Source organism: Rhineura floridana, chromosome 11 (assembly GCF_030035675.1).
Source record: "Rhineura floridana isolate rRhiFlo1 chromosome 11, rRhiFlo1.hap2, whole genome shotgun sequence".
NCBI classification, from domain to species: Eukaryota; Metazoa; Chordata; class Lepidosauria; order Squamata; family Rhineuridae; genus Rhineura; species Rhineura floridana.
In genome coordinates, this window is record NC_084490.1 from 28,583,216 (window position 1) to 28,610,511 (window position 27,296).

The window sequence follows — 27,296 nt, forward strand, 5'->3', positions numbered from 1 at the left end:
TGTTTCCTACAAAACTGCGAAATCTCACTTTAATACATTAGTTTCACCTGTCAGGGACTGATCATTTTCAACACCATCGTGGTTCTTTCTAAACCTCAGGAAAAGGTATGTTTTTTAAATATTTTAGTGATTACATCTTTGTTATTATTTTAACTATTTGATTTTATTCTGTTGTGAGCCATATTTGGTGGGCTTTGCCTAAAACAGCATCATAAACATGATTTAAATAAATAAAAATACATTAAGAGTAAAATTCATAATTACTGATGTCTATATTGTATTATTGGTCAAATTGTATATCTCTTGGTAGTTCCTGGAAATCCCAAAGGGATGCTTTTAGCATAAAATACATAGAGCAGCTGCTTATGTAAAGAACATAAAATATATTATGATCAGCTAATGAACCTCCTTCACAAAATCTATTTCTATTTTCATCCACTGGGATGAGCAAGTGAGGATCTGGACGATCTCAGGCTCAGCGGGCTGGTTCCTGACTCATCTGGGCTATGCTGGTATAACTCCCTCATCCTGACTCAGCCAGAGCTACTCTGGCTTGGCTTATGCTGGCTGAGCTAAAACCAGTGGAACTTATGCTGGTAGAAACCCTGAAAAGTGGCTGTTCCAGGGGACTGGCAGGGCAGGACTGCCGGGGGGGAGGGCCTTAAGATGGATCCTAACTCCATTCAGCTTAGTCATGTGACCTGGAAACCTGGCTGAACTTACACTGGTGTAAGTCAAACTCCTTTTTACAGGCTTGTTTTCCCTCTGCCAGGCTTGGGCCGATTCAGCCAGCAGTAGCCCCACTCTAAAGAAGGTTTGGATGTAGTTTGGATGTAGTTTATGCCAGCTTATCTGAAACTGGTATAAATTACACCAGTTTCCATGACTCAGGATTCCTTTGTAAATCTCTCCCACTGAAATCAGTTGTAGTTAAAATTCTTGAAATGCCACCTGGAAACACCACTTACACGTATTCAAACTGGCTAACCACAATTCCAAGTTTTCACAATTCACATTATGTGACAAGTTGGTAGACCTACTTGGAAGGGCACACTGTGATACAGAAAAACCCAAACAAAAACCGTGAAGATTTAGTGTAGACCTGTCTCATTCTTTTTCATTTCTGTCTTTCAGGCATGGCTTTCTCATATGTTTCTTCTTGGATTCCTGATATTGTGAAGCTGAACGTGGAAAACTGTCTAGATCTTGGACGCACTATGTGGGCTTCCAAATCTAAAGGTAAATTAGATTAGAGCTGAGCCAAAATTTCTCAGAAGGCCTTTTTGGGGGTGGGGTGGGATCAGGTATCTTCCTTTCTCAACCAACTCTAGAAAAAGGCAACCTTCCAGAATTTTCAACAAATATTTTCTGTCACTTTTTGTGTGACACCCACCACTTTTCCCCACAATGCTAGACAAAATGGTGGCAAGCAGCAGATAGGCCTTTGGAAAGAAAAAAGAACTTGTGCTACTGCCACTAGTAATCCCTGAGAAACTGCTGGAGAATTTCTCCTCTTCCTGGAATTTTTTTGAAAAATACTTCCCTCTAATTGCCCACCCACAAATAAGATTAAGAATTTCAAGAGGCCATTTGCACACAACTCTATTTTAAATATATGCTTGCCATAGTAAACCAAAGTTTATCTTAAACTGGTATAAATTAAACCAGTTTCCATGACTCAGGATTCCTTTGTAAATCTCTCCCACTGAAATCAGTTGTAGTTAAAATTCTTGAAATGCCACCTGGAAACACCACTTACACGTATTCAAACTGGCTAACCACAATTCCAAGTTTTCACAATTCACATTATGTGACAAGTTGGTAGACCTACTTGGAAGGGCACGCTGTGATACAGAAAAACCCAAACAAAAACCGTGAAGATTTAGTGCAGACCTGTCTCATTCTTTTTCATTTCTGTCTTTCAGGCATGGCTTTCTCATATGTTTCTTCTTGGATTCCTGATATTGTGAAGCTGAACGTGGAAAACTGTCTAGATCTTGGACGCACTATGTGGGCTTCCAAATCTAAAGGTAAATTAGATTAGAGCTGAGCCAAAATTTCTCAGAAGACCTTTTTGGGGGTGGGGTGGGATCAGGTATCTTCCTTTCTCAACCAACTCTAGAAAAAGGCAACCTTCCAGAATTTTCAACAAATATTTTCTGTCACTTTTTGTGTGACACCCACCACTTTTCCCCACAATGCTAGACAAAATGGTGGCAAGCAGCAGATAGGCCTTTGGAAAGAAAAAAGAACTTGTGCTACTGCCACTAGTAATCCCTGAGAAACTGTTGGAGAATTTCTCCTCTTCCTGGAATTTTTTTGAAAAATACTTCCCTCTAATTGCCCACCCACAAATAAGATTAAGAATTTCAAGTGGCCATTTGCACACAACTCTACTTTTTGGCTGGTCTTTGACCGTAATAAAGATACTTTGACTTTGACTTCACAACTCTACTTTAAATATATGCTTGCCATAGTAAACCAAAGTTAATCCCTTAGGTAGAAAATATAAATTTATGTCACTCATTCCCTTCTATCAGTTTAAAGAAATTATGATCCTGATTTCCAAAAGAAATCAATGATTGTAGATGATTGTATTATACATTAGAGGATATGGTTAATTAAATGCTATGAGCTCAAAAATATGGATTCTCAGTTCCATTCTAAAAATGTCTTACATTTTCAGTGCTTATTTTCTTCATTGGGGACTCAGTCTTCCATATACCCCTTGCCGTGACAAATGGATTCTTCAGGGGCTGTCTATAGGGAACTAAGTGAAAAAGGAAAGGGAACACTGTCGCTGTCTGGATCAGGCATTCTTTGTTACTTCTGGCTGTATATACAGGGATATATGGAGCATTCTATTGATTCAAGGTCATTGTAGAAGCTTTTCAAACAGATTCCGAGTGTAAGAGTCCAATTCTAACCCCTGCATGTTCTGGAGGGGATTAAGATTCAGCTGAGGTATTCAGCTGAGGATCCACTAGCAGGGGGACTCCATCACCACTGATTGCTCTACCACACCTGCTGGAAGCACTGGTGATTTGGAAGTTACTGCCAGTGGTTCTCCCAAAATGGGGTGTTATGGGGTGGGAGCCAGAGCAGGGTGGGTGGTGCATCTATTGGATCCGAAGCCAGTCCATTTTCCGGAAAGGGACCAATTACGGGCTCTCCGTTGCACTGGCCTGGAGAAGATGTAGGAAAAAATGCTCCCCTTCCACCCTGGAAATAGAAGATCTTTGGATGAGGTGGTGGATCTACCAGTCTACTCCACTGCTGCCAAATGGGGCTTTGGATTTCTCTGCCCACCTATCAGTCCTTATCTTATATGCAGTGCCGAAAGTGCTGGCTTATATGTGTGAATGAGTCGCCACAGATCATAGGCATATGTTTCATCAATGTCATCTAAGACACAATGCTTTTCAACAAGACTATTCATATATGCATCTGTGAGTCATCAGTGGTTGAATAACTGAGTGATGGGAAATCTGTGTCCCAGCTGACTGAAGGCTTACACATGCACATGTGTGCATTCCTCTTGACTTGTTACTGAGACTGTATATGAGGTAGAGACAATTTCTTGCCCTGCTCTCTCCCCATGGAAATGTTCAACCAGCTAGGCCTGGAAGTCAGAGAAGCGTAGAAGATGTGTGTCCTACAGGGTGTGGGTGAGCTGGAAGTGGGCTATTTGACCGTGTTCTCTCTCCCCTATATAGGCCCCCAAGTTGTTCACATGTGGCATGCTCACATTTGCTGGTTGGCATGTGTGGGCATGCCACATGTGAACAACTTGGGGGCCTATATAGGGAGGAGAGAACACAGTCAAAGTGCCAGCTAGCACTTGTTGCTCTGCTGAAGTTGCTTGTGGGACCCATTGATTATAAATGTCATTTCCTGGTCCTCTAATACCAGGTATTCAATGTTGTGCCCCCCTGATGTTGTTGGAATACAACTCCTATCAGCTCTAGTCAGCTCCCATGTCCTATAGTCACCCTAACAAAGTTAGCTTTAGAGCCCATTTCACCCTTAAGAATATTTTTGAGAAAATGTGTTGTATTCAATGTTAGTTCTGCTCAGATTAGACCTTGTGAAATCAATGAACATGACTAACATAGATCTATTAATTTCAATGGGTTTACTCTGAGTAAAACATAGTTGGATGCAGCCCATTGATTCCAGGTAAGTTTCTATCCACTAACAGGAAAAAAACCCTTGCTGTTTAAGGATGTTGTGGCTGTGTAATAATACAAGGCATGGGAAGGAACCATGAGTAATAATTTGATTCTGCAGTGGCTTTATTAATTTAATGTACTTATAAAGTCTGTCTCATTATAAAGTCCATTCATCTTACTAATGGCCTCAGTAAGTAGAATTAGGACAGGTGTTATCTTTTAAAACTTCAAGCATGCATTTAAGTTTCCTTTTCCTTTCACAGACAAGCAGGAAGATTCCCAGCTGAAGTGCTCTGAAAAAAGGAAAAGCATGAGCCTTGTGGGATCCATAGTGAGCATTCGATGTTTTGTATACAGTTACATTATGTGGCCTTTCCAGTTTATAGGTACTTTAAATATTTTATTGGCATGTTAAAAGCCCAGTTAATCTATTACACCGGTGAGGAGTTCTAATAATTGTGTGCATGGATGTAGGAATTTATTATGTGACAAATTTATTGTATATTGTCTGTGTGTGTTTATATGTGCACCTACACACCATATAGTTATTTAAATTGACATTTATACATACAGGGGGGTGTTATTCAGTGCTAGTCTTAGAGTAGACCCACTGAACTTAATGGACATGACTAAGTTATATTCACTAACTTCAATGCATCTACTCCAAGTAGGGCTTCATGGAATACAACCCATAATGCATGTATTGATCAAATATTTTTATTAATGCAGTGACCATTACAAACAATTGAACAAACATTACAATACCAGTTGCTTGTGGCTGTATCGTTTTATTTGTTGACATTTTGCTTTGTTTAACATTGACTAATACTGTTACGATGAAGCTCAATAGAGTTTTAGAACCCTGTGGGGAGATGACACATTGATAGGCCATCTGCTGACTAAAGTAATGACAACAGAAGATTTATGTATCTTTAAAGTTGACAATGACAATAAACTTGTCAAGAATTATCAATACCTTGGCACAGTCATTAACCAAAATTGAGACAATAGTCAAGAAATTAGAAAAAGGCTAGGACTGGAGAGGGCAGCTATGACAGAACTAGAAAAGGTCCTCAAATGTAAAGATGTATCACTGAACACTAAAGTCAGGATCATTCAGACCACAGTACTCCCGATCTCTATGCATGGATGTGAAAGCTGGACAGTGAAAAAAGTGGATAAGGGAAAAATCAACTCATTTGAAATGTGGTGTTGGAGGAGAGCTTTGCGGATACCATGGACTACAAAAAAGACAAACTGGGTGTTAGAACAAATTAAACCAGAACTCACACTAGAAGCTAAAATGATGAAACTGAGGTTATCATACTTTGGACACATATTGAGAAGATATGATTCACCAGAAAAGACAATAATGCTGGCCAAAACGGGAGTAGCAAAAGAGAAAGACCAAACAAGAGATGGATTGATTCCATAAAGGAAGCCACAGAGCTGAACTTACAAGATCTGAACAGGGTGTTTTATAACAGATTGGATATTGGAGGTCGCTGATTCATAGGGTTGCCATAAGTCAAAATCAACTTGAAAGCACATAACAACAACAATAGCTGCCTCATTTGCTTTGAACGGGTAACACAAATTATTTGTTTATGTCTGAGAGAGAGGCTACGTAGCCGTGAGAATGCTTTGTAGTCTCAAGAATGCTTTGTAATACTGAGCTGATTAGAAAGATAAATTATAGCAACAATGAAGGCAGGAAATATGAGGAATTAATACACTGAAATAAATGGTGTGAAATCACATAACAGCAACAATAATTATGGCAAAAAATGTAAAATTCCACCATAGGGGACAGCAGGCCAAATAATGTATTTGATGGAAACCGAACTTCAGCAGAACAGAATCAGCTCTGGTTATGATGAATTCATGAATTGGAATGGACGTTGTTAACTTTGTACATTCCTATTTTTATGTCAGCTGAGAATACTCAAGGGTTAAATAATCAAATAATTTGTGAATCAGTTCTCGGAAGTCAGTTCTTTTTTCCCCCTTAGCTGTAAAGGTGACATAAGATCACAGTTCTGAACTCCAAGTAGTGACTACTGATGCCATAGGGTATGTCATGCTGAAGCAACATGTAGGGGAATTAGGTTTGAGGATAAAATGTAAATGTACTGCCTTCAAGTCGATTCTGACTTATGGTGACCCTATGAATAGGGTTTTCATGAGGCTGAGAGGCAGTGACTGGCCCAAGGTAACCCAGTGAGCTTCATGGTATATGGGGATTTGAACCCTGTAGTCCAATACTTTAACCACTACCCAACACTGGCTCTGAGGCCAGGCTTGAGGATATACGGCTCATATTTTCTGAACCCAGCTCTTCCACAATGCTTTCAGATGGAAAGGAGAATCGTTTTTGCTGCTCTAAATATGCTTTGGGAGAGTCAGGCATATCACAAGGCATACATCCTTCCTGAAAGGGAAGATTGTGTCCTTGTGTACGTCAGGGTTCATTACCAAAGCAAGGTCCAGCAATGTAGGAAACTGAAAAATCATCTGGGAGAAGCATAGTCATACTGACCCCTTGCAGGGCTTTAGGATAGCAGTATGGATGTGGGAATTTCTTGTGACACAAGTTAAAATCCTGTTGAAGGGAAAGGTTTGAGGGTGTGGGGCTCAACAATCTGTATATAGTTTCATTTTCAAACTCAATATGTGAAAAACTCCTTTGCAGAGCAATTAAAGACAGAAAAAAGAAAGTCCTGTAAAATCTAGCTAGTGTCATTTTCATGCTATGTATAGTTTTATTTTGAAACTTTTTATTTATATGAAAACCTTATGTATTTCTGTCACCTTAAGCTGTGCGCTCGCATCCCTGCCATGAACCAAGATGGCAGCAGAGGCTTCAGCTCTTTAGAGAAACCTCAGCTGCCATTTTTCTTAAGGGCACCACTGCGTGCGCAACCGCAGAACAAGACAAGTTAAGGAAGGGAATGGTGGAACCCCCAAGCTCTTGCTGTGCGCAAGTCGCAGAAGGGAGCTCTGGGGCCTAGGGCAGGCTTTTGCCTAAGGGCTCCCACGTGTCTGGGGCTGGCCCTGGGCACGAGCACATGTGTATGTGTGTGTGCGCACATGCGTGCCAGGGCCCAGGACAAGCTGGTGCCCATGGGCCCCGGCATGTCTGGGACCAGCCCTGAGTCCAGCACCCAGTACCCAGCCATATATATCTGTTTTCCAATAGTTTCCTATCCTTCTATATAATATTTTTTAAAAACCGATTTTGTATTTGTCTTATTTTATTTATTTAAGCAATGTCACCCTTAATTTTGTCACAAAACCTAGTTTTGTAGGTCTTGCATAGCTGTGTGGTCAGTTTTCGTGTGTGTGTGTGAGAGAGAGAGAGACTTTATAGTACCATTACCTTGCCCAGCCTTTCCTTCTAGTAGTTTCTAATTTTTATTAGGGGTTAGTTACATTATTCAGCTTGTCTTGCTTGATGCTTTTTACCATCACCAGTACCATGACTTAAAGTGCCTTGCAAAAGTAATTAGACCTCTGACCAATGCTCTCAAATTACTGAATTACAAATGGTATATTGTAATTTCGTTCCCTATATTTTATTTTGAAACACTGATATTGTAAGGTGACATTGGTTTTATGTTTGGAAATGTTTGTAAGAAACATAAAACACTGAAACATGTTGCTTGCATAAGTATTCAACTTCCACACATTAATATTTGGTAGAGCCACCATTCGCTGCAATAACAGCTTTAAGTCTTCTGGGGTAGGTATGTACCAGCTTTGTATTATTATTTATTTATTTATTTAGTTGCATTTCTAAACCGCCCTATAGCTAGCAGCTCCCAGGGCGGTGTACAACATGATAAAACCACAATATTTAAAATACAGCAAGAGTGTATTGCACAGACAATATAAACATTATATAAACAAAGTGAAAGAAAACTAAAAAAAATAAGATTAAAAGCTTAAATACTTTAAAATGCCTGGGTGAAGAGGTGGGTTTTTACCTGGCGCCGAAAAGATGACAGAGAAGGCGCCAGGCGTATCTCATCTGGGAGGGCATTCCATAATTCGGGGGCCACCACCGAAAAGGCCCTAGATCTTGTTACTGTTCTCCGGGCCTCTGTATGGGTTGGGACCCGGAGAAGGGCCTTAGACGTCGAGCTGAGTGAACGGGTAGGAACATAGCGGGAGAGGCGTTCCATCAGATATTGCGGTCCAGTGCTGTTAAGGGCTTTATAGGTAAGGACCAACACTTTGAATCTAGCCTGGAAACATATTGGAAGCCAGTGCAGTTGGGCCAGAATAGGTGTTATGTGGTCGAATTTCTTCGTCCCAGTAAGAACTCTGGCCGCAGCATTCTGCACTAGCTGAAGTTTCCGAATCGTTTTCAAAGGTAACCCTACATAGAGAGCATTACAGTAATCCAATCTAGAGGTTACCAGAGCGTGAATAACTGAGGCTAGGTTCTCCCTGTCCAGATAGGGTCGTAGTTGGGCTACCAGCCGAAGCTGGTAGAACGCATTTCGTGCCACCGAGGCTACCTGGGCCTCAAGTGACAGAAGCGGATCTAATAAGATCCCCAAACTACGGACCTGTTCCTTTAGGGGGAGTGTAACCCCATCTAGGACAGGTCTGACATCAACCATCTGAGCAGAGGGCCCCCCAACTAACAGCATCTCAGTCTTGTCAGGATTGAGTTTCAGTTTGTTTGCTCTCATCCAGTCCATTATCGTGGCCAGGCAGCAGTTCAGTACAGCAACAGCCTCACCTGAAGAAGATGGAAAGGAGAAATAGAGCTGCGTATCATCAGCATATTGCTGGAAACGCACTCCATAACTCCTGATGACCTCACCCAGCGGCTTCATATAGATATTAAAAAGCATGGGGGACAGAACTGAGCCCTGCGGGACCCCATACTGGAGCACCCAGGGACTCGAGTAGTGTTCCCCAAGCATCACCTTCTGGAGACGATTCTCAAGATAGGAGCACAGCCACCACCAAGCAGTGCCTCCAACTCCTAACTCCGCGCATCGCCCCAGAAGGATACCATGGTCGATGGTATCAAAAGCCTCTGAGAGATCAAGGAGAACCAACAGAGTTACACTCCCTCTGTCTTTCTCCCGACAGAGGTCATCATACAGGGCGACCAAGGCTGTTTCTGTACCAAACCCCGGCCGAAAGCCGGATTGAAATGGATCCAGATAATCAGTTTCATCCAAGAGGGCCTGGAGTTGGCGAGCGACCACGCGCTCTAGAACCTTGCCCAGAAATGGAACATTTGCTACCGGCCTATAGTTGTTAAAGTTATCAGGGTCCAAGGAGGACATTTTTAGGAGCGGTCGCACTACCGCCTGTTTCAGGCAAGGTGGGACCACTCCCTCTCGTAACGAGGCATTAATTACCTCCTTGGCCCAGCCGGCCGTTCCATTTCTGCTAGCTTTTATTAGCCACGAGGGGCAAGGGTCCAGAGCGGAAGTAGTCGCCCGTATCTGTCCAAGCACCTTGTCCACATCCTCGAGCTGTACCAACTGAAACTCATCCAATAAAACAGGACAAGACTGTGTTCTGGACACCTCATTAGATTCAACTGTTACAATATTGGAGTCAAGGTCCCGACGGAAGTTTATGATCTTGTCTTTGTACATAGTGTTGGAGGGATTTTGGCCCATTCTTCTTGGCAGTTTCGTGCGAGGTCATTCAGGTTGGTTGGACATCGCTTGTGGACCTCAATTTTCAAATAGTGCCACAGATTCTCAGTGGAATTGAAACCAGAACTGTGACTGGGCCATTGTAGGACATTTACCTTTTTGTTCTTGAGCCACTCCAATGTTGCTTTGGCCTCATGCTTGGGATCATTGTCCTGCTGAAAAGTGAATTTCCTCCCAAGCTTCAGTTTTTTAGTGGACTGAATCAGGTCGTCATGCAGTATTTCCTTGTATTTTGCTCCATCTATTCTTCCTTCAATTTTAACAAGATGCCCAGTCCCTGCTGATGAGAAGCATCCCCACAGCATGATGCTGCCACCACCATACTTCACTGTAGGGATGGTGTGTTTTAACACATGGGCAGTGTTAGGTTTGAGTTTTGGCCAAAAAGCTCTATCTTTCTCCCTTCTGACAAACCTTTTCCCACATCGCAGCTGGGGCACTCCCATGCTTTCTGGCAAACTCCAGACATGCTTTCAGATGGTACTTTTGAATGATGGCTTCTTTCTTGCCACCCTCCCATACAGGCCAGTATTATGCAGAGCTCTTGATATGGTTGATTGGTACACGATCACTCCCAGCCACTGAATTCTGTAGCTCCTTCAAAGTGATTGTTGGCCTCTCTGTGGCTTCTCTCATAAGTCGTCTTCTTGTTTGAGCGCTGAGTTTTGAGGGACAGCCTTTTCTTGGCAGTGACTGGGTGGTATGATGCAGCTTTCACTTCCTGATTATTGATCCAACTGTGCTCACTGGGATATCCAAACATTTGGATATTTGTACCCTTTTCCTAATCTATGCATTTGTATTACATGATCTCTCACTTCTGTAGAATGCTCCTTGGTCTTCATATTCCTTCAGATCCACAGCCTGACCAATGATCCTTCAACAGTGGGGGTTTTATCCTGACCATGTGACAGGAACTTTAATGGTTCACAGATGGAGGTCAATGGTAAGGTAATTGTGTCCTCAATAGGGCAATTTCTGTCATCTGTATAGACTTGGAGCTTCCACAGCACAGGGGTTGAATACTTATGCAAGCAACGTTTCAGTTTTTTTATGTTTCTTAAAAACATTTCCCAAAACCAATGTCACCCTACAATAATTGAATTTGGGTTTCAGTGTTTCAAAATAAAATATCATGCAGAACAAAATTACAATGTACCGTTTGTAATTCAGTAATATGAGAGCACTGATCGGGGATTGGATTACTTTTGCAAGGCTCTGTATATCCAATCCTTTCCCAAACACTTATTCCTAGGGTTGCCAGGTTCAGGGCCTGAGACTAATCCTGTATCTTTAGGAGAAGAGAAAGTCAGCCAAGTGCAGGTGTTCTTGCAACCCTGTAATGGGAAAAACCACAAGGTAGAATTCTCCCTTCCCCCTGCACAACTTTTAAAGATACAGAAGACCTCTTGGTTGCCAAGCCCAGCTTCCAAGAGGTCTTCTGTATCTTTAAAAGCTGTGCAGGGGGAAGGGAGAATTCCATCTTGTGGTTTTTCCCATTGCAGAGTTGCAAGAACACCTGCACTTGGCTGACTTTCTCTTTTCCTGAAGATACACGATCAGTCCCAGGCCCTGAACCTGGCAACCCTAATTATTCCTATCCTTCCTTATAGTAAAAAACAAAAAACCCCTCTGTTTTGTCCATCTTAGTTATTAAGGCAGTGTCCCCCACATACCCTAATTTCAGCCTACTTTTGTAGGTTTTGTATAGCTATGTGTTCAGTTTTCTCTTGCCGTGTGTGTGTGTGTCTTGTGTATGTCTTGTGTATGTACATCCAGCATTGTACACACACATACAGAGAGTCAGTGCAGCAGCACACATTACACACAGCACATAAAATGTGGCATCTGTGTAGCAGCCAATAGCACAGTACCACTGGCCAGACTGGTTCGCTTCCAATCAGGTAAGTCTGTTCTGCTCGTGGTGGTGATGAGAAAAATAATAATAATAATAATAATAATAATAATAATAATAATAATAATAATAATTTAATTTTTGTGTCGCCTATCTGGCCGAAGCCACTCTAGGCGACGTACACATTAAAATTCAATAAAACACACTATGATTACAAAACAAAATACAATGCAGTCAACAATGATGCAGGCATAAATTATGTAGGGCAATCAATAAACAATTTCCACAAAAACAATAAACAATCACAGAAAAGATTAGCCCACCCCGGAGATCCCAAAGGCCTGTCCAAAGAGCCAAGTTTTTAAGGCTCGGCGGAATGTATTCAGGGAAGGGACATGGCGAAGATCAAACGGGAGGGAGTCCCAGAGAGTGGGGGCCGCCACTTAAAATGCCCTCTCTCTAGTCCCCACCAACCTAGCTGTTTTCATTGGTGAGACTGAGAGAAGGCCCTGTGTGAACTCCTTCATGCTTGAGCATATAGTGGAACGAAAACATGCTTTCCATGAAATCCCCATTGAGAGGGAAATTGGCCTGCAGAGCCCACTGGGCAAACAGCAGTGAGACTCCATTGCCCAGATTGCAGTGGTCCACAGGCCCTTCCTGGAGGCCACTGAGACCCTGAGCACCAGCTCTGCTGTCTTCAGCCAAGTGATCCCAATGGTCAGGCCTTTCAGAAATCAGATGATCACATTTCTGTATACTGGGGATCCCAAGACCAAGAGGCCCTTCCTGCAGAAGTGTGGGAAGCTGTCACTAGGCTGGGGGATAGCATAGGTCGAGTCATTATGTCAGAAGAGGGCATATATTGGGCTGTGTGGGTTGGGGGATAGCTTCTACTTTGTTGTTTAGTTTTATTGTTTGTTTTTGATGTTTATATACTTTTATGTTTGATGTTTATATGCTTTAATTTTGTACGTCGCTCAGAGTGGCTGGGTTTCCAGCCAGATGGGTGACTAATAAATAAAATAAATAAATATATGGTGCCCCCCATTTGCAAGCCACAGGTGAAGGATAGGCTTTGTGAGGAGAACACCAGAAGGAAATGGCACAGCCTTCTGGTGGAGAAAGTGAGTATGCCACAGATCAAGATGCAGGGCCAGTGGACGAGGAGGGAGATGGATCCACCCATCTCACCAACAGCACTCCCAGCAGCAGCACAGCAGGGCTCGCTTCTGGCTGAGGTTTTGGAGGAAGCGGCAATGTTAACAGGCAGCAGCCAACCCCTCTGCCTGGATTATGCTACAACAGCAGTGTCACATTAACTAGCAGAGCCCTTGGAAGACATGGCCGCTGACCCCCTGGCCTACTGGACAGACCATAGTCAGGTTTGCCAGGACCTGATTTGGGTTGCCCGGGAAAGCAAACGAGAAAAGGTAAATCAGGTTAAATTAGGGAAAGGATGTAGCGCAGTGGCAGAACATCTGCTTTGCATGCATAAAGTCCCAAGTTCAATCCCAAGCACCTTCAGGTAGGGCTGGAAGAGATTCCTTGTCTGAATACCCAGAAAGCTGTTGCCAGTCAGCATATACAATATTGAACTAGATGGACCGATGGTCTGACTCAGTCTAAGGCAGCTTCCTACGTTCCTAAATCTTTCAGCTTGCAGCTAAACAGTGGATCCAATCAAAATACCACTTCGCTTGTTCTAGGTTTCTCAGACTGTCAAACAAATACATTCCAAACTCTTGATTGTATTGAGATGAATGGTTTTAGTTTTAAACTTGTACTTCATCTGAATTTTATTCCTTTGCAGAACAAATAGAGGCAAAAAAACAACAATTAGAAATAGAAAAAGGTCAGTCTTGTACAATGTTTATTTCATTCATTCATTTATTTATTATTTGATTTATATCCCTCCCTTCCTCCCAACAGGGGTGGCAATGTTTTGCACATTTGTGGGGGAAATATAAGTTCCTCAACCACCAAGTTATGCCTCACCCTCTTCTGTTTCTCCTTTGTACAATGCAATGCAGTGTGTGTAAAATCTTGCACCTAAAATTACTGTTTCGAGTTTTGCAACTGCATTGCTGGGTGTTGTGGAAATTCATCTATGGATTTCATCTTTGTTCATGAAACTTCTTTGTTCATTGCTTTATTCACAGAATTATTAGATGCCCATCTCCATAGAGGTGAGAATATGGAGTATTGGTCAGGGATCGGATTACTTTTGCAAGGCACTGTATATCCAATCCTTTCTCAAACAATTATTCCTATCCTTCCTTATAGTAAAAAACAATAAAACCCCTCTGTTTTGTCCATCTTAGTTATTAAGGCAGTGTCCCCCACATACCCTAATTTCGACCTACTTTTGTAGGTTTTGTATAGCTATGTGTTCAGTTTTCTCTTGCCGTGTGTGTGTGTGCCTTGTGTATGTCTTGTGTATGTACATCCAGCATTGTACACACACATACAGAGAGTCAGTGCAGCAGCACACATTACACACAGCACATAAAATGTGGCATCTGTGTAGCACCCAATAGCACAGTACCACTGGCCAGACTGATTCACTTCCAATCAGGTAAGTCTGTTCTGCTTGTGGTGGTGATGAGAAAAACCCTGGTTGAACTCCTTCATGCTTGAGCATATAGTGGAACGAAAACATGCTTTCCATGAAATCCCCATTGAGAGGGAAATTGGCCTGCAGAGCCCACTGGGCAAACAGCAGTGGGACACCATTGCCCAGATTGCAGTGGTCCACAGGCCCTTCCTGGAGGCCACTGAGACCCTGAGCACCAGCTCTGCTGTCTTCAGCCAAGTGATCCCAATGGTCAGGCCTTTCAGAAATCAGATGATCTCATTTCTGTATACTGGGGATCCCAAGACCAAGAGGCCCTTCCTGCAGAAGTGTGGGAAGCTGTCACTAGGCTGGGGGATAGCATAGGTCGAGTCATTATGTCAGAAGAGGGCATATATTGGGCTGTGTGGGTTGGGGGATAGCTTCTACTTTGTTGTTTAGTTTTATTGTTTGTTTTTGATGTTTATATACTTTTATGTTTGATGTTTATATGCTTTAATTTTGTACGTCGCTCAGAGTGGCTGGGTTTCCAGCCAGATGGGTGACTAATAAATAAAATAAAATAAAATAAAATAAAATAAATAAATAAATATATGGTGCCCCCCATTTGCAAGCCACAGGTGAAGGATAGGCTTTGTGAGGAGAACACCAGAAGGAAATGGCACAGCCTTCTGGTGGAGAAAGTGAGTATGCCACAGATCAAGATGCAGGGCCAGTGGACGAGGAGGGAGATGGATCCACCCATCTCACCAACAGCACTCCCAGCAGCAGCACAGCAGGGCTCGCTTCTGGCTGAGGTTTTGGAGGAAGCGGCAATGTTAACAGGCAGCAGCCAACCCCTCTGCCTGGATTATGCTACAACAGCAGTGTCACATTAACTAGCAGAGCCCTTGGAAGACATGGCCGCTGACCCCCTGGCCTACTGGACAGACCATAGTCAGGTTTGCCAGGACCTGATTTGGGTTGCCCGGGAAAGCAAACGAGAAAAGGTAAATCAGGTTAAATTAGGGAAAGGATGTAGCGCAGTGGCAGAACATCTGCTTTGCATGCATAATGTCCCAAGTTCAATCCCAAGCACCTTCAGGTAGGGCTGGAAGAGATTCCTTGTCTGAATACCCAGAAAGCTGTTGCCAGTCAGCATATACAATATTGAACTAGATGGACCGATGGTCTGACTCAGTCTAAGGCAGCTTCCTACGTTCCTAAATCTTTCAGCTTGCAGCTAAACAGTGGATCCAATCAAAATACCACTTCGCTTGTTCTAGGTTTCTCAGACTGTCAAACAAATACATTCCAAACTCTTGATTGTATTGAGATGAATGGTTTTAGTTTTAAACTTGTACTTCATCTGAATTTTATTCCTTTGCAGAACAAATAGAGGCAAAAAAACAACAATTAGAAATAGAAAAAGGTCAGTCTTGTACAATGTTTATTTCATTCATTCATTTATTTATTATTTGATTTATATCCCTCCCTTCCTCCCAACAGGGGTGGCAATGTTTTGCACATTTGTGGGGGAAATATAAGTTCCTCAACCACCAAGTTATGCCTCACCCTCTTCTTTTTCTTCTTCGTACAATGCAATGCAGTGTGTGTAAAATCTTGCACCTAAAATTACTGTTTCGAGTTTTGCATCTGCATTGCTGGGTGTTGTGGAAATTCATCTATGGATTTCATCTTTGTTCATGAAACTCCTTTGTTCATTGCTTTATTCACAGAATTATTAGATGGCCATCTCCATAGAGGTGAGAATATGGAGTATTGGTCAGGGATCGGATTACTTTTGCAAGGCACTGTATATCCAATCCTTTCCCAAACAATTATTCCTATCCTTCCTTATAGTAAAAAACAATAAAACCCCTCTGTTTTGTCCATCTTAGTTATTAAGGCAGTGTCCCCCACATACCCTAATTTCGACCTACTTTTGTAGGTTTTGTATAGCTATGTGTTCAGTTTTCTCTTGCCGTGTGTGTGTGTGTCTTGTGTATGTCTTATGTATGTACATCCAGCATTGTACACACACATACAGAGAGTCAGTGCAGCAGCACACATTACACACAGCACATAAAATGTGGCATCTTTATATGTGTGGTGCACGTTGGCACCAACGACATGGGGAAATGCAGCCGTGAGGTCCTGGAAGCAAAATTTAGGTTGCTAGGTAGGATGCTGAAAGCCAGGACCTCCAAGGTGGCTTTCTCTGAAATGCTACCTGCTCCATGCGCAGGACCAGCCAGACAGGCCCAGCTTCGCAGTCTCAATGCGTGGATGAGACGATGGTGTCGGGTGGAAGGGTTTGGATTTGTTAGGCACTGGGGAACATTTTGGGACAAGCCGGGCCTGTACAAAAGGGACGGGCTCCACTTGAACCAGAATGGAACCAGACTGCTGGCACTTAAAATTAAAAAGGTGGCAGAGCAGCTTTTAAACTGACTGAGGGGGGAAACCCGACAGGAGCTGAGAAAGGTCCGGTTTGGAATAAACCTCCCCCCTGGGATAAAAACCAAAGAAATGATGAAATTTTAAAAGGGGTAGGCCTAGAAGTAGGCATTGTGAGAGCAGGGGCACAGGATATAAATTCAGAAGAGCAAAATTACCACAGGCCTAACCACAAGTGCCAAAGACACTTGAAGAGAGACACTGCTTACAAGTGCCTGTACGCTAATGCTAGGAGCCTGCGAACCAAGATGGGAGAACTGGAGTGCTTGGTCTTAGAGGAGAGCATTGATATAGTGAGCATAACGGAGACCTGGTGGAATGGAGAAAACCAGTGGGATACGGTTATCCCTGGATATAAACTATATCGGAAGAACAAGGAAGGACGTATTGGTGGCGGAGTCGCTCTATACGTGAAAGAAGGCATTGAATCCAGCAAGCTCGAAACCCCAAAAGAGGCAGTCTCCTCCACAGAATCGTTGTGGGTGGTGATACCATGCCCCAGGAGGGACTTAATACTGGGAACGATCTATCGTCCCCCTGATCAAAATGCTCAGGGAGACCTTGAGATGAGATATGAAATTGAGGAAGCATCCAAACTAGGAAATGTGGTAGTAATGGGTGACTTCAACTACCCGGACATAGACTGGCTGCATATGTGTTCCAGTCATGACAAAGAAGCAAAGTTTCTAGATATTCTAAATGACTATTCCCTAGACCAGTTGGTCATGGAACCGAGCAGAGGGACGGCAACCCTGGACTTAATCCTCAGTGGGGACCAGGACCTGGTGCGAGATGTAAGTGTTGTTGAACCGATTGGGAGCAGTTACCACAGTGCTATTAAATTAAACATACATGTAACTGGCCAATTGCTAAGAAAATCCAACACGGTCACATTTGACTTCAAAAGAGGAAACCTCACAAAAATGAGGGGATTGGTAAAAAGAAAGCTGAAAAACAAAGTCCAGAGGGTCACATCACTCGAAAATGCTTGGAAGTTGTTTAAAAACACTATATTAGAAGCTCAACTGGAGTGCATACCGCAGATCAGAAAAGGTACCGCCAGGGCCAAGAAGATGCCAGCATGGTTAACGAGCAAAGTCAAGGAAGCTCTTAGAGGCAAAAAGTCTTCCTTCAAAAAATGGAAGTCTTGTCCGAATGAAGAAAATAAAAAAGAACACAAACTCTGGCAAAAGAAATGCAAGAAGACAATAAGGGATGCTAAAAAAGAATTTGAGGAGCACATTGCTAAGAACATAAAAACCAACAACAAAAAATTCTATAAATACATTCAAAGCAGGAGACCATCTAGAGAGACGATTGGACCCTTGGATGATAAGGGAGTCAAAGGTGTACTAAAGAACGATAAGGAGATTGCAGAGAAGCTAAATGAATTCTTTGCATCTGTCTTCACAGTGGAAGATATAGGGCAGATCCCTGAACCTGAACTAACATTTGCAGGAAGGGATTCTGAGGAACGGAGACAAATAGTGGTAACGAGAGAGGACGTTCTAAGCTTAATGGACAATATAAAAACTGACAAATCACCAGGCCCGGATGGCATCCACCCGAGAGTTCTCAAAGAACTCAAAGGTGAAATTGCTGATCTGCTAACTAAAATATGTAACTTGTCCCTTGGGTCCTCCTCCGTGCCTGAGGACTGGAAAGTGGCAAATGTAACGCTAATCTTCAAAAAGGGATCCAGAGGGGATCCCGGAAATTACAGGCCAGTTAGCTTAACTTCTGTCCCTGGAAAACTGGTAGAAAGTATTATTAAAGCTAGATTAACTAAGCACATAGAAGAACAAGCCTTGCTGAAGCAGAGCCAGCATGGCTTCTGCAAGGGAAAGTCCTGTCTCAGTAACCTATTAGAATTCTTTGAGAGTGTCAACAAGCATATAGATAGAGGTGATCCAGTGGACATAGTGTACTTAGACTTTCAAAAAGCGTTTGACAAGGTACCTCACCAAAGGCTTCTGAGGAAGCTTAGCAGTCATGGAATAAGAGGAGAGGTCCTCTTGTGGATAAGGAATTGGTTAAGAAGCAGAAAGCAGAGAGTAGGAATAAACGGACAGTTCTCCCAATGGAGGGCTGTAGAAAGTGGAGTCCCTCAAGGATCGGTATTGGGACCTGTACTTTTCAACTTGTTCATTAATGACCTAGAACTAGGAGTGAGCAGTGAAGTGGCCAAGTTTGCTGATGACACTAAATTGTTCAGGGTTGTTAAAACAAAAAGGGATTGCGAAGAGCTCCAAAAAGACCTCTCCAAACTGAGTGAATGGGCAGAAAAATGGCAAATGCAATTCAATATAAACAAGTGTAAAATTATGCATATTGGAGCAAAAAATCTGAATTTCACATATACGCTCATGGGGTCTGAACTGGTGGTGACCGACCAGGAGAGAGACCTCGGGGTTGTAGTGGACAGCACGATGAAAATGTCGGCCCAGTGTGCGGCAGCTGTGAAAAAGGCAAATTCCATGCTAGCGATAATTAGGAAAGGTATTGAAAATAAAACAGCCGATATCATAATGCCGTTGTATAAATCTATGGTGCGGCCGCATTTGGAATACTGTGTACAGTTCTGGTCGCCTCATCTCAGAAAGGATATTATAGAGTTGGAAAAGGTTCAGAAGAGGGCAACCAGAATGATCAAGGGGATGGAGCGACTCCTTTACGAGGAAAGGTTGCAGCATTTGGGGCTTTTTAGTTTAGAGAAAAGGCGGGTCAGAGGAGACATGATAGAAGTGTATAAAATTATGCATGGCATTGAGAAAGTGGATAGAGAAAAGTTCTTCTCCCTCTCTCATAATACTAGAACTCGTGGACATTCAAAGAAGCTGAATGTTGGAAGATTCAGGACAGACAAAAGGAAGTACTTCTTTACTCAGCGCATAGTTAAACTATGGAATTTGCTCCCACAAGATGCAGTAATGGCCACCAGCTTGGATGGCTTTAAAAGAAGATTAGACAAATTCATGGAGGACAGGGCTATCAATGGCTACTAGCTGTGATGGCTGTGCTCTGCCACCCTAGTCAGAGGCAGCATGCTTCTGAAAACCAGTTGCCGGAAGCCTCAGGAGGGGAGAGTGTTCTTGAACTCGGGTCCTGCTTGCGGGCTTCCCCCAGGCACCTGGTTGGCCACTGTGAGAACAGGATGCTGGACTAGATGGGCCACTGGCCTGATCCAGCAGGCTCTTCTTACGTTTTTATGTTCTTATCTGTGTAGCAGCCAATAGCACAGTACCACTGGCCAGACTGGTTCACTTCCAATCAGGTAAGTCTGTTCTGCTTGTGGTGGTGATGAGAAAAACCCTGGTTGAACTCCTTCATGCTTGAGCATATAATGGAACGAAAACATGCTTTCCATGAAATCCCCATTGAGGGGGAAATTGGCCTGTAGACCCCACTGGGCAAACAGCAGTGGGACTCCATTGCCCAGATTGCAGTGGTCCACAGGCCCTTCCTGGAGGCCACTGAGACCCTGAGCACCAGCTCTGCTGTCTTCAGCCAAGTGATCCCAATGGTCAGGCCTTTCAGAAGTCAGATGATCACATTTCTGTATACTGGGGATCCCAAGACCAAGAGGCCCTTCCTGCAGAAGTGTGGGAAGCTGTCACTAGGCTGGAGGAAAGCATAGGTGGAGTCATTATGTCAGAAGAGGGCATATATGGTGCCCCCCGTGCAACCCACAGGTGAAGGATAGGCTTTGTGAGGAGAACACCAGAAGGAAATGGCACAGCCTTCTGGTGGAGAAAGTGAGTATGCCACAGATCAAGATGCAGGGCCAATGGACGAGGAGGGAGATGGATCCACCCATCTCACCAACAGCACTCCCAGCAGCAGCACAGCAGGGCTCGCTTCTGGCTGAGGTTTTGGAGGAAGCGGCAATGTTAACAGGCAGCAGCCAACCCCTCTGCCAGGATTATGCTACAACAGCAGTGTCACATTAACTAGCAGAGCCCTTGGAAGACATGGCCGCTGACCCCCTGGCCTACTGGACAGACCATAGTCAGGTTTGCCAGGACCTGATTTGGGTTGCCCGGGAAAGCAAACGAGAAAAGGTAAATCAGGTTAAATTAGGGAAAGGATGTAGCGCAGTGGCAGAACATCTGCTTTGCATGCATAAAGTCCCAAGTTCAATCCCAAGCACCTTCAGGTAGGGCTGGAAGAGATTCCTTGTCTGAATACCCAGAAAGCTGTTGCCAGTCAGCATATACAATATTGAACTAGATGGACCGATGGTCTGACTCAGTCTAAGGCAGCTTCCTACGTTCCTAAATCTTTCAGCTTGCAGCTAAACAGTGGATCCAATCAAAATACCACTTCGCTTGTTCTAGGTTTCTCAGACTGTCTAACAAATACATTCCAAACTCTTGATTGTATTGAGATGAATGGTTTTAGTTTTAAACTTGTACTTCATCTGAATTTTATTCCTTTGCAGAACAAATAGAGGCAAAAAAACAACAATTAGAAATAGAAAAAGGTCAGTCTTGTACAATGTTTATTTCATTCATTCATTTATTTATTATTTGATTTATATCCCTCCCTTCCTCCCAACAGGGGTGGCAATGTTTTGCACATTTGTGGGGGAAATATAAGTTCCTCAACCACCAAGTTATGCCTCACCCTCTTCTTTTTCTCCTTTGTACAATGCAATGCAGTGTGTGTAAAATCTTGCACCTAAAATTACTGTTTCGAGTTTTGCATCTGCATTGCTGGGTGTTGTGGAAATTCATCTATGATTTTCATCCTTGTTCATGAAACTTCTTTGTTCATTGCTTTATTCACAGAATTATTAGATGCCCATCTCCACAGAGGTGAGAATAACAAATACTTTTAAAAAATCATTGGTTTGATAAATGAAGGGTTTTTTATTTCATAACAAAATTGCAGACAAGCAAGGCGAACAATGGGGAGGAGTAATGTGCACCTTCTGCCATTTTAATTTGTTACATGGAGCTTTTCCAGATGATTCTGTAAAGTACACCTCTCTAAAGTGCACCACAATTTTTACATTATAATTGCCTCTTAGTGCTGGATCAGTTCAAAAGGATGTAAGAACAGGCAAACAAATACTTTCTGTTGCTCAGAGTTAATTATTTGCCCTCAAAAGCAGAATGTAAAAGTAAGCTCATTTTTGTTTATAAAAACAGAGAGATGCATTCTGCAACACTGAACAGAAAGAGCGTGTGGCTCTTAAAAAGAAAATCAGCTCGTAAGACAGTTTGGCTTTCCTTACATCTGCCACTATTAGTCGGCTGGTTTGTTTCAAAGGCTGCTTGAATGCTCTTCCACTCCTTCCCTTGAATATTTAGATTTCTATATAACTTGCACTTTTTCTTTTCTAATGCAAGTGGTTCAATTATGTAAGCATCCACTAGAAGTCTGAAATGTTACAGGCCAAATATCAGGTTTACCCCTTCCTTTGCTGTTTGTGAAAACTTGCTAATGGATGGCTCTTATTGTGTATGCACTGCTGCAAGACATATCATTAATGTTGACAAAGACTAGTGAGAATGGGTATCACATCCTCTCTGCAATAGCAAATTTAATTTTAGTGAGGAAATGTGATCTTTATGTATTTGTTTGTATTGATATTTCTATGGTGATACCTTTCAGGGCTAAAATGTCCTCCCAAGGCTGCAGCTCACAACAATATTATAAAACAAGTGAAACAGACCCTTATCTTCCCTACTCCTTGTGGGCCAGATTTGACAGGTGGGCACAGCTGCCCACCTGTCAATCACCTGATGTTACAATGCCACCTGGTGATGGGTTGCTTTGAAGTCCTGGCAAAGCCCTATGCAGGGCTTTGAAGCAATACCAATCAGATAAACAACAGCGCTTCAACAGCTTGCCTCCTTGCAAGCCAAATCCTGCTGGCCTTTGTATTATAAACATGATATCAGTACCATCAAAGCATTTAATGGGGAAAAGATTGTCCTCCCTGTAACAACTGAAGGTGACAAGAATCCATTGTGCCATGAACAAACAGTTTGTGGATCCACTAAATATCCAAGTACTGATAGAAGGTTCAAGCTAAATTTAAAAACAATCGGAAACAAAAGGTTGTGCCACGAACCAATTTCAAGAAAGCTACATAAACAATATAGCTTACATTTTTGAAATGTAATATCATTTTAATGTGATCTAATTGCTAACAGAACCAGTGTGGCATATCTATCTATATGAAAATTTCTATGGAAGAACACAGCCATACTGCTGATTCTCACAGGAATGCAATTGGTCAATAGATACTGCTATACCTATGCAATTCACTCCTAATAATACACCAAAACTAGGATCTCAAAAAAAGGAGTAAATTTATTGCCACATCTTGTTGAGTTACCAATGGTAGGGCTGTGTATCAGACTGCAAGGCCATTCTTCACTTTGTTAGAGCATTTAACACTTTCTTTTAATTATCATTATTACTTTATTGTGAATATACACAGTACATGAATCTTCACAAAATGGACTGCCCAATCTTTTTTTTCTGAAATTGCACTTGCTCATCTATCCCAAAAACACATCCTTTTAGACTATAACACCATACCCATTTACCTGGGAGTAAGCCCCATGGAACTCAGTTAGTTCCATGAATAGTATTGTCCTGTTAATGTTCTATTTTTAAAAAAGGTGTGTGGCACAACCCAATGAAGATAGTCATATTTAAGAGGAATGCATCCTTATCTGCGTACATATTTAGCAAATTCAAACATGGACTGCTATCCACAATGCAAGAAACCTTCTTCTCATCATGAGAGGAAGAAAATCATCCACGCAATGAGCATAGGACATGAGCCATGTTGCAACTGAATGACGAAGAGCAATGCATAGGGAAAACTGTGCTGAGGACTGCAACAGAATCACATTGGTGCGGACATTGGCACAGACTTTGGAATATGCTTATTTTAATTCTCTTACAAATTTGAATTGTCCATCATACAATGGCATGCATCTACAGATGATCCACAAGGAGGCATTGGTGTCCTTAAAGAGTAACACAAAGCAATCCTCAAGCGTATGTCTTTTCTTTGCAGCTGATGTAGTTTTGGACTCCAAGACAGCTCACCCAAGACTGGAAGTGTTTGAAAAAGGGAAATGCGTGAGAGACACAGGATTTGCTTCTAAGGTTTCTGACTGTGACGACAGGTTTGACTCCCATGCTTTCATTCTGGCAGCAGGAGGCTTTTCTGAAGGCAAACATTACTGGGAAGTGGAGGTTGGACAGAAAGAAAAGTGGGACTTGGGAGTTGCCTCTGAATCCGCTCCTAGAAAGGGAACAATCACACTGTCTCCTGAGAATGGCTACTGGGTCATGGGACTCGATGGTGGGAAAGATTACTTGGCTCGGACAGAGAAATGGACCTGCCTCCAAGTGACTGGAAAACCAACAAAAATAGGAATATTCCTAGATATACCTGCTAAAAGCTTGTCTTTTTATGATGTCAACAGTAGAAGGAAATTGCACAGATATTATACCATATGCAGTTGTGGGAAGTTTTATCCCTTCTTCTCTACAGGCTTTGTAACTTCAGAGCTAGATGGACAGCCACTAAAGATTACAATATTTGAAAGGGGAAAAGAGAGATTATGGTAGGAAAACAAAAAAAAACAAACACCCCTTGGATGGCTGGGAATCAATAAGTGCAGGTCTGTAGTTTAAGCAGGATGGTTTTTGTTCCTTACAGATTTACATCTTTTAGCCTACTAAGTATACTTTTCCCAATAGAACATGTGATGGAGTGTGCTTTGTGGCAGTTGGTGTGTGATGCCCATAGCGGTTTACCTAGTTTGCAAATGTGCTCTCCAGCTGAAAGGGTTTAGTGACCCCTACAGCCTATTGCACTCTGTATTTTAATTGTTTTTATTTGTATAGTATCCTGATAATCCCATATAGGGTGGGATATATTTTATAATAAATAAATATACTGAATAAATATTTCAATGTTATTTTCTTTAAAACCTTGTATAACTAATTTTGACAGAATTTTGCAGTCTATTAAGAAGTGATGGAAATAGTTAGAGGCTGTTGTTTCTGGGAGATAGTTGACATCATGATTAGGCCCCAATGATGCTGTATTCCATCTGCCTCAGTGGCTGCAGCTGCCCAGGGCACTCCCCAAACCAGCAGACCTTGCAGTTGTGCTGGGGAAGGGGAGGGCATAAGCCAAGCCTGCTGGGGATAGTGGGTGGCACTGCTGATGGGAGTGATCCTGAATGGGTGACACCAAAGGGGGTTGCCTCTCTGGGGTGTGATGAATGTGAGGGCTTACCCCTTTTAATTTGTGTAGGGTAGGGTTTTATATGTGGTTGATTTTGGTTTTTTTCCGGGGGGGGGTTGTTGTAGCTTTCTCTAGACCGCTTCCAGGGTGAGAGGCTGGAGGTGGTCTGGAGTGGTATGTTGGGGAAAGTGGGTTCATGTCCCTGGTGTCAGATTACAATCCAGCATCAAACTATGCCCTTCCTGGGTGAGAGTTGGAGGGAAGTGGTGAGTTTTTATCCCAGGTGAGAGCTGAGGTGTGAGTCTCATCTGATAGTTTTTCTTGTTTGACTGTCTCCTAGTTTGATATTCCCTGCCTCCAGTCTCGGCTGTATTCCTTTATTTTCTAGGGGTGGGTCAGGGACAGTATGTGTTTTGGCCAAGAATGGGGAGGATGGGAATGAGACTGCCTCCCTGGGATAATAGGTAAGGGGAGATATGGTGGTGGGTGAAGATATACAGCATGGAGGGCTACTTACGTCAAAACTCTTGTCCCCTCTGCTTTACCTGCTGGGTTTCAGAATTTGGAGATGCCAGTCAGCCAACCCCCTGGCCTTCTGGTGTTGGTTTTAAATGCCAAGTCTGCCTAAAATAATCATCTATAATCAATGATTTGATTGTGGATGAGGGTGTACCTTTGGTGTGTATAACTGAGACCTGGGTGGGTGAACTTGGTGGCCCAGTGCTAACTCAGCTGTGTTTGCCTGGGTACTTGGAGCAGCACCATTCCAAGTTGGAGAGATGGGAAGGGGGAGTTGTAATCATTCATAAAAATCCATCTTCCTCACCAGGAGACCAAGCCACACTGTGTCTGGGTTTGAGGATTTTTTGGTGTTGAGCCAAAGAGGCAGAATGAGAATATTGTTAGTGTTCCTTCCACCCCGCTGCACTACAAGCTCCCTAACCAAGCTGGCAGAGGTAATCTTGGATTGTTGTGGTGTTGGAGAACCCTTTCACAGTGGTGCTGGGAGATTTTGATACCCAAACTGAGGCTGCCTCCAATGGGACAGCTTGGGACCTCATGGCCTCCATGACAACCATGTGGCTGTCTCAATAAATCAATGACCCAACATATGTGACCTGGGCTTTGCCACAGAGTATATTGGTAATACTCCATTGATTGGCGGACTCACTATGAGTCTGTTGTCATGGATAGACCATTTCCTGGTAAGGTTTGGATTGAATGTATCAACTCCACTCTGCAAGCGGGGGGGGGCATTGAGATGGTCCACCCTTTTGGAGACTGATGGAATCTGATGGATTCCTGAATGCTGTGGAAGAATTTCTGGCTGACATGGCTGGTGCTCCTGTTGAGACTCATCTCAATGTGGAATGGTGAGATGCATAGAGCCATCGCTGTGGAGCACGTAGGTCACCTTGGTGTGTATGATGAAACAGAAGAGTGTAGGCTGCGAATCTAGGTAAACCACCTGAAAGGTTTCAGATTGGCACAGTAAAAGGCCAAGAATCAAACAGGTGCAAAGAAAAGGATGAAGGTGAAACATTGTACCTAGAATGTGTTAAATATAGATCGCCATAGCTGTATGTATGTACTGAATGTAATTGTGAAACAAAAAGAATAAAACGTCATTAACTGTGTCTTTATGGAAAAGGTGGGAGGTGTAGGCTGCTGAGGAGTCTATCTGTCTAGTTTTCCAGAAAGCCAGAAATGAAAGACAAGTAAAGGGTTAAGGTGTGCAGCAGCTCAAGGACAGCTCACAGCAGAGGCTGCAGCTGGCACAGAGCAAACCCAGACTATAAAGCCTTGAAAAAGAAACTACAAGGTGTGGGGGTGTTTGGAGAGTAAAGGAAAGTATTTGTATCTGTATTGTAACCGTTCCTGTACGAAATCCTGTCAGTAAAAGACTCTTAACAATTAATGGCCTGTGTGTGGGTATCCTTTCAACTGGCTCTATCCTGCTGGGCACAAGACGTCGATACACCGCTGCCAACAAAGAGCCAGCAGCTGGAGCACAGGTGGTGAAATTTTCAGTCTGAACCTGACTGAACATGGCTAAGATTGCACAATCATGCCTACTATGTGGCAGTGTGACAGCAAAGAATGCTTACTTCTCTGCCATCATTGTGACCACAAATAGCTGTCAAGCAGAACTTTTCCAAGTGATGAATGGGCTTTTGCCATCTGCCCAAGAGAACGTTGCTCTAACACCATTGGAGGTCTGCTGTAACAACTCTGGGAGGCATTTTAGGACAAAAATCGCTAATATTTGGACAGAGTTTGATGCCACGGTTAAAACAAGTCCAGTGGAAGTGTCCAGAGCACTGTCTATTCCATCTGT

At 42.8% G+C, this 27,296-nt stretch overlaps 1 protein-coding gene across 2 annotated transcripts; it reads left to right on the plus strand.

The window, feature by feature from the left end:
• Window positions 1–26,876, plus strand: LOC133367157 (butyrophilin subfamily 3 member A1-like). 2 transcript variants are annotated; one of them, XM_061591018.1, is made up of 9 exons: window positions 1–105; window positions 1,135–1,239; window positions 1,926–2,030; window positions 4,436–4,558; window positions 13,531–13,572; window positions 15,662–15,703; window positions 21,173–21,214; window positions 21,522–21,548; window positions 23,774–26,876. In XM_061591018.1, the coding sequence occupies exons 2-9, from the start codon at window positions 1,137–1,139 to the stop codon at window positions 24,331–24,333; spliced, it is 1,044 nt and encodes a 347-aa protein (XP_061447002.1). In that variant the 5' UTR covers window positions 1–105; window positions 1,135–1,136; the 3' UTR covers window positions 24,334–26,876. The 2 variants fall into 2 exon arrangements, with proteins under 2 accessions (XP_061447002.1, XP_061447003.1); XM_061591019.1 differs by lacking the exons at window positions 13,531–13,572; window positions 15,662–15,703.
• Window positions 26,877–27,296: the final 420 nt, after the last annotated feature.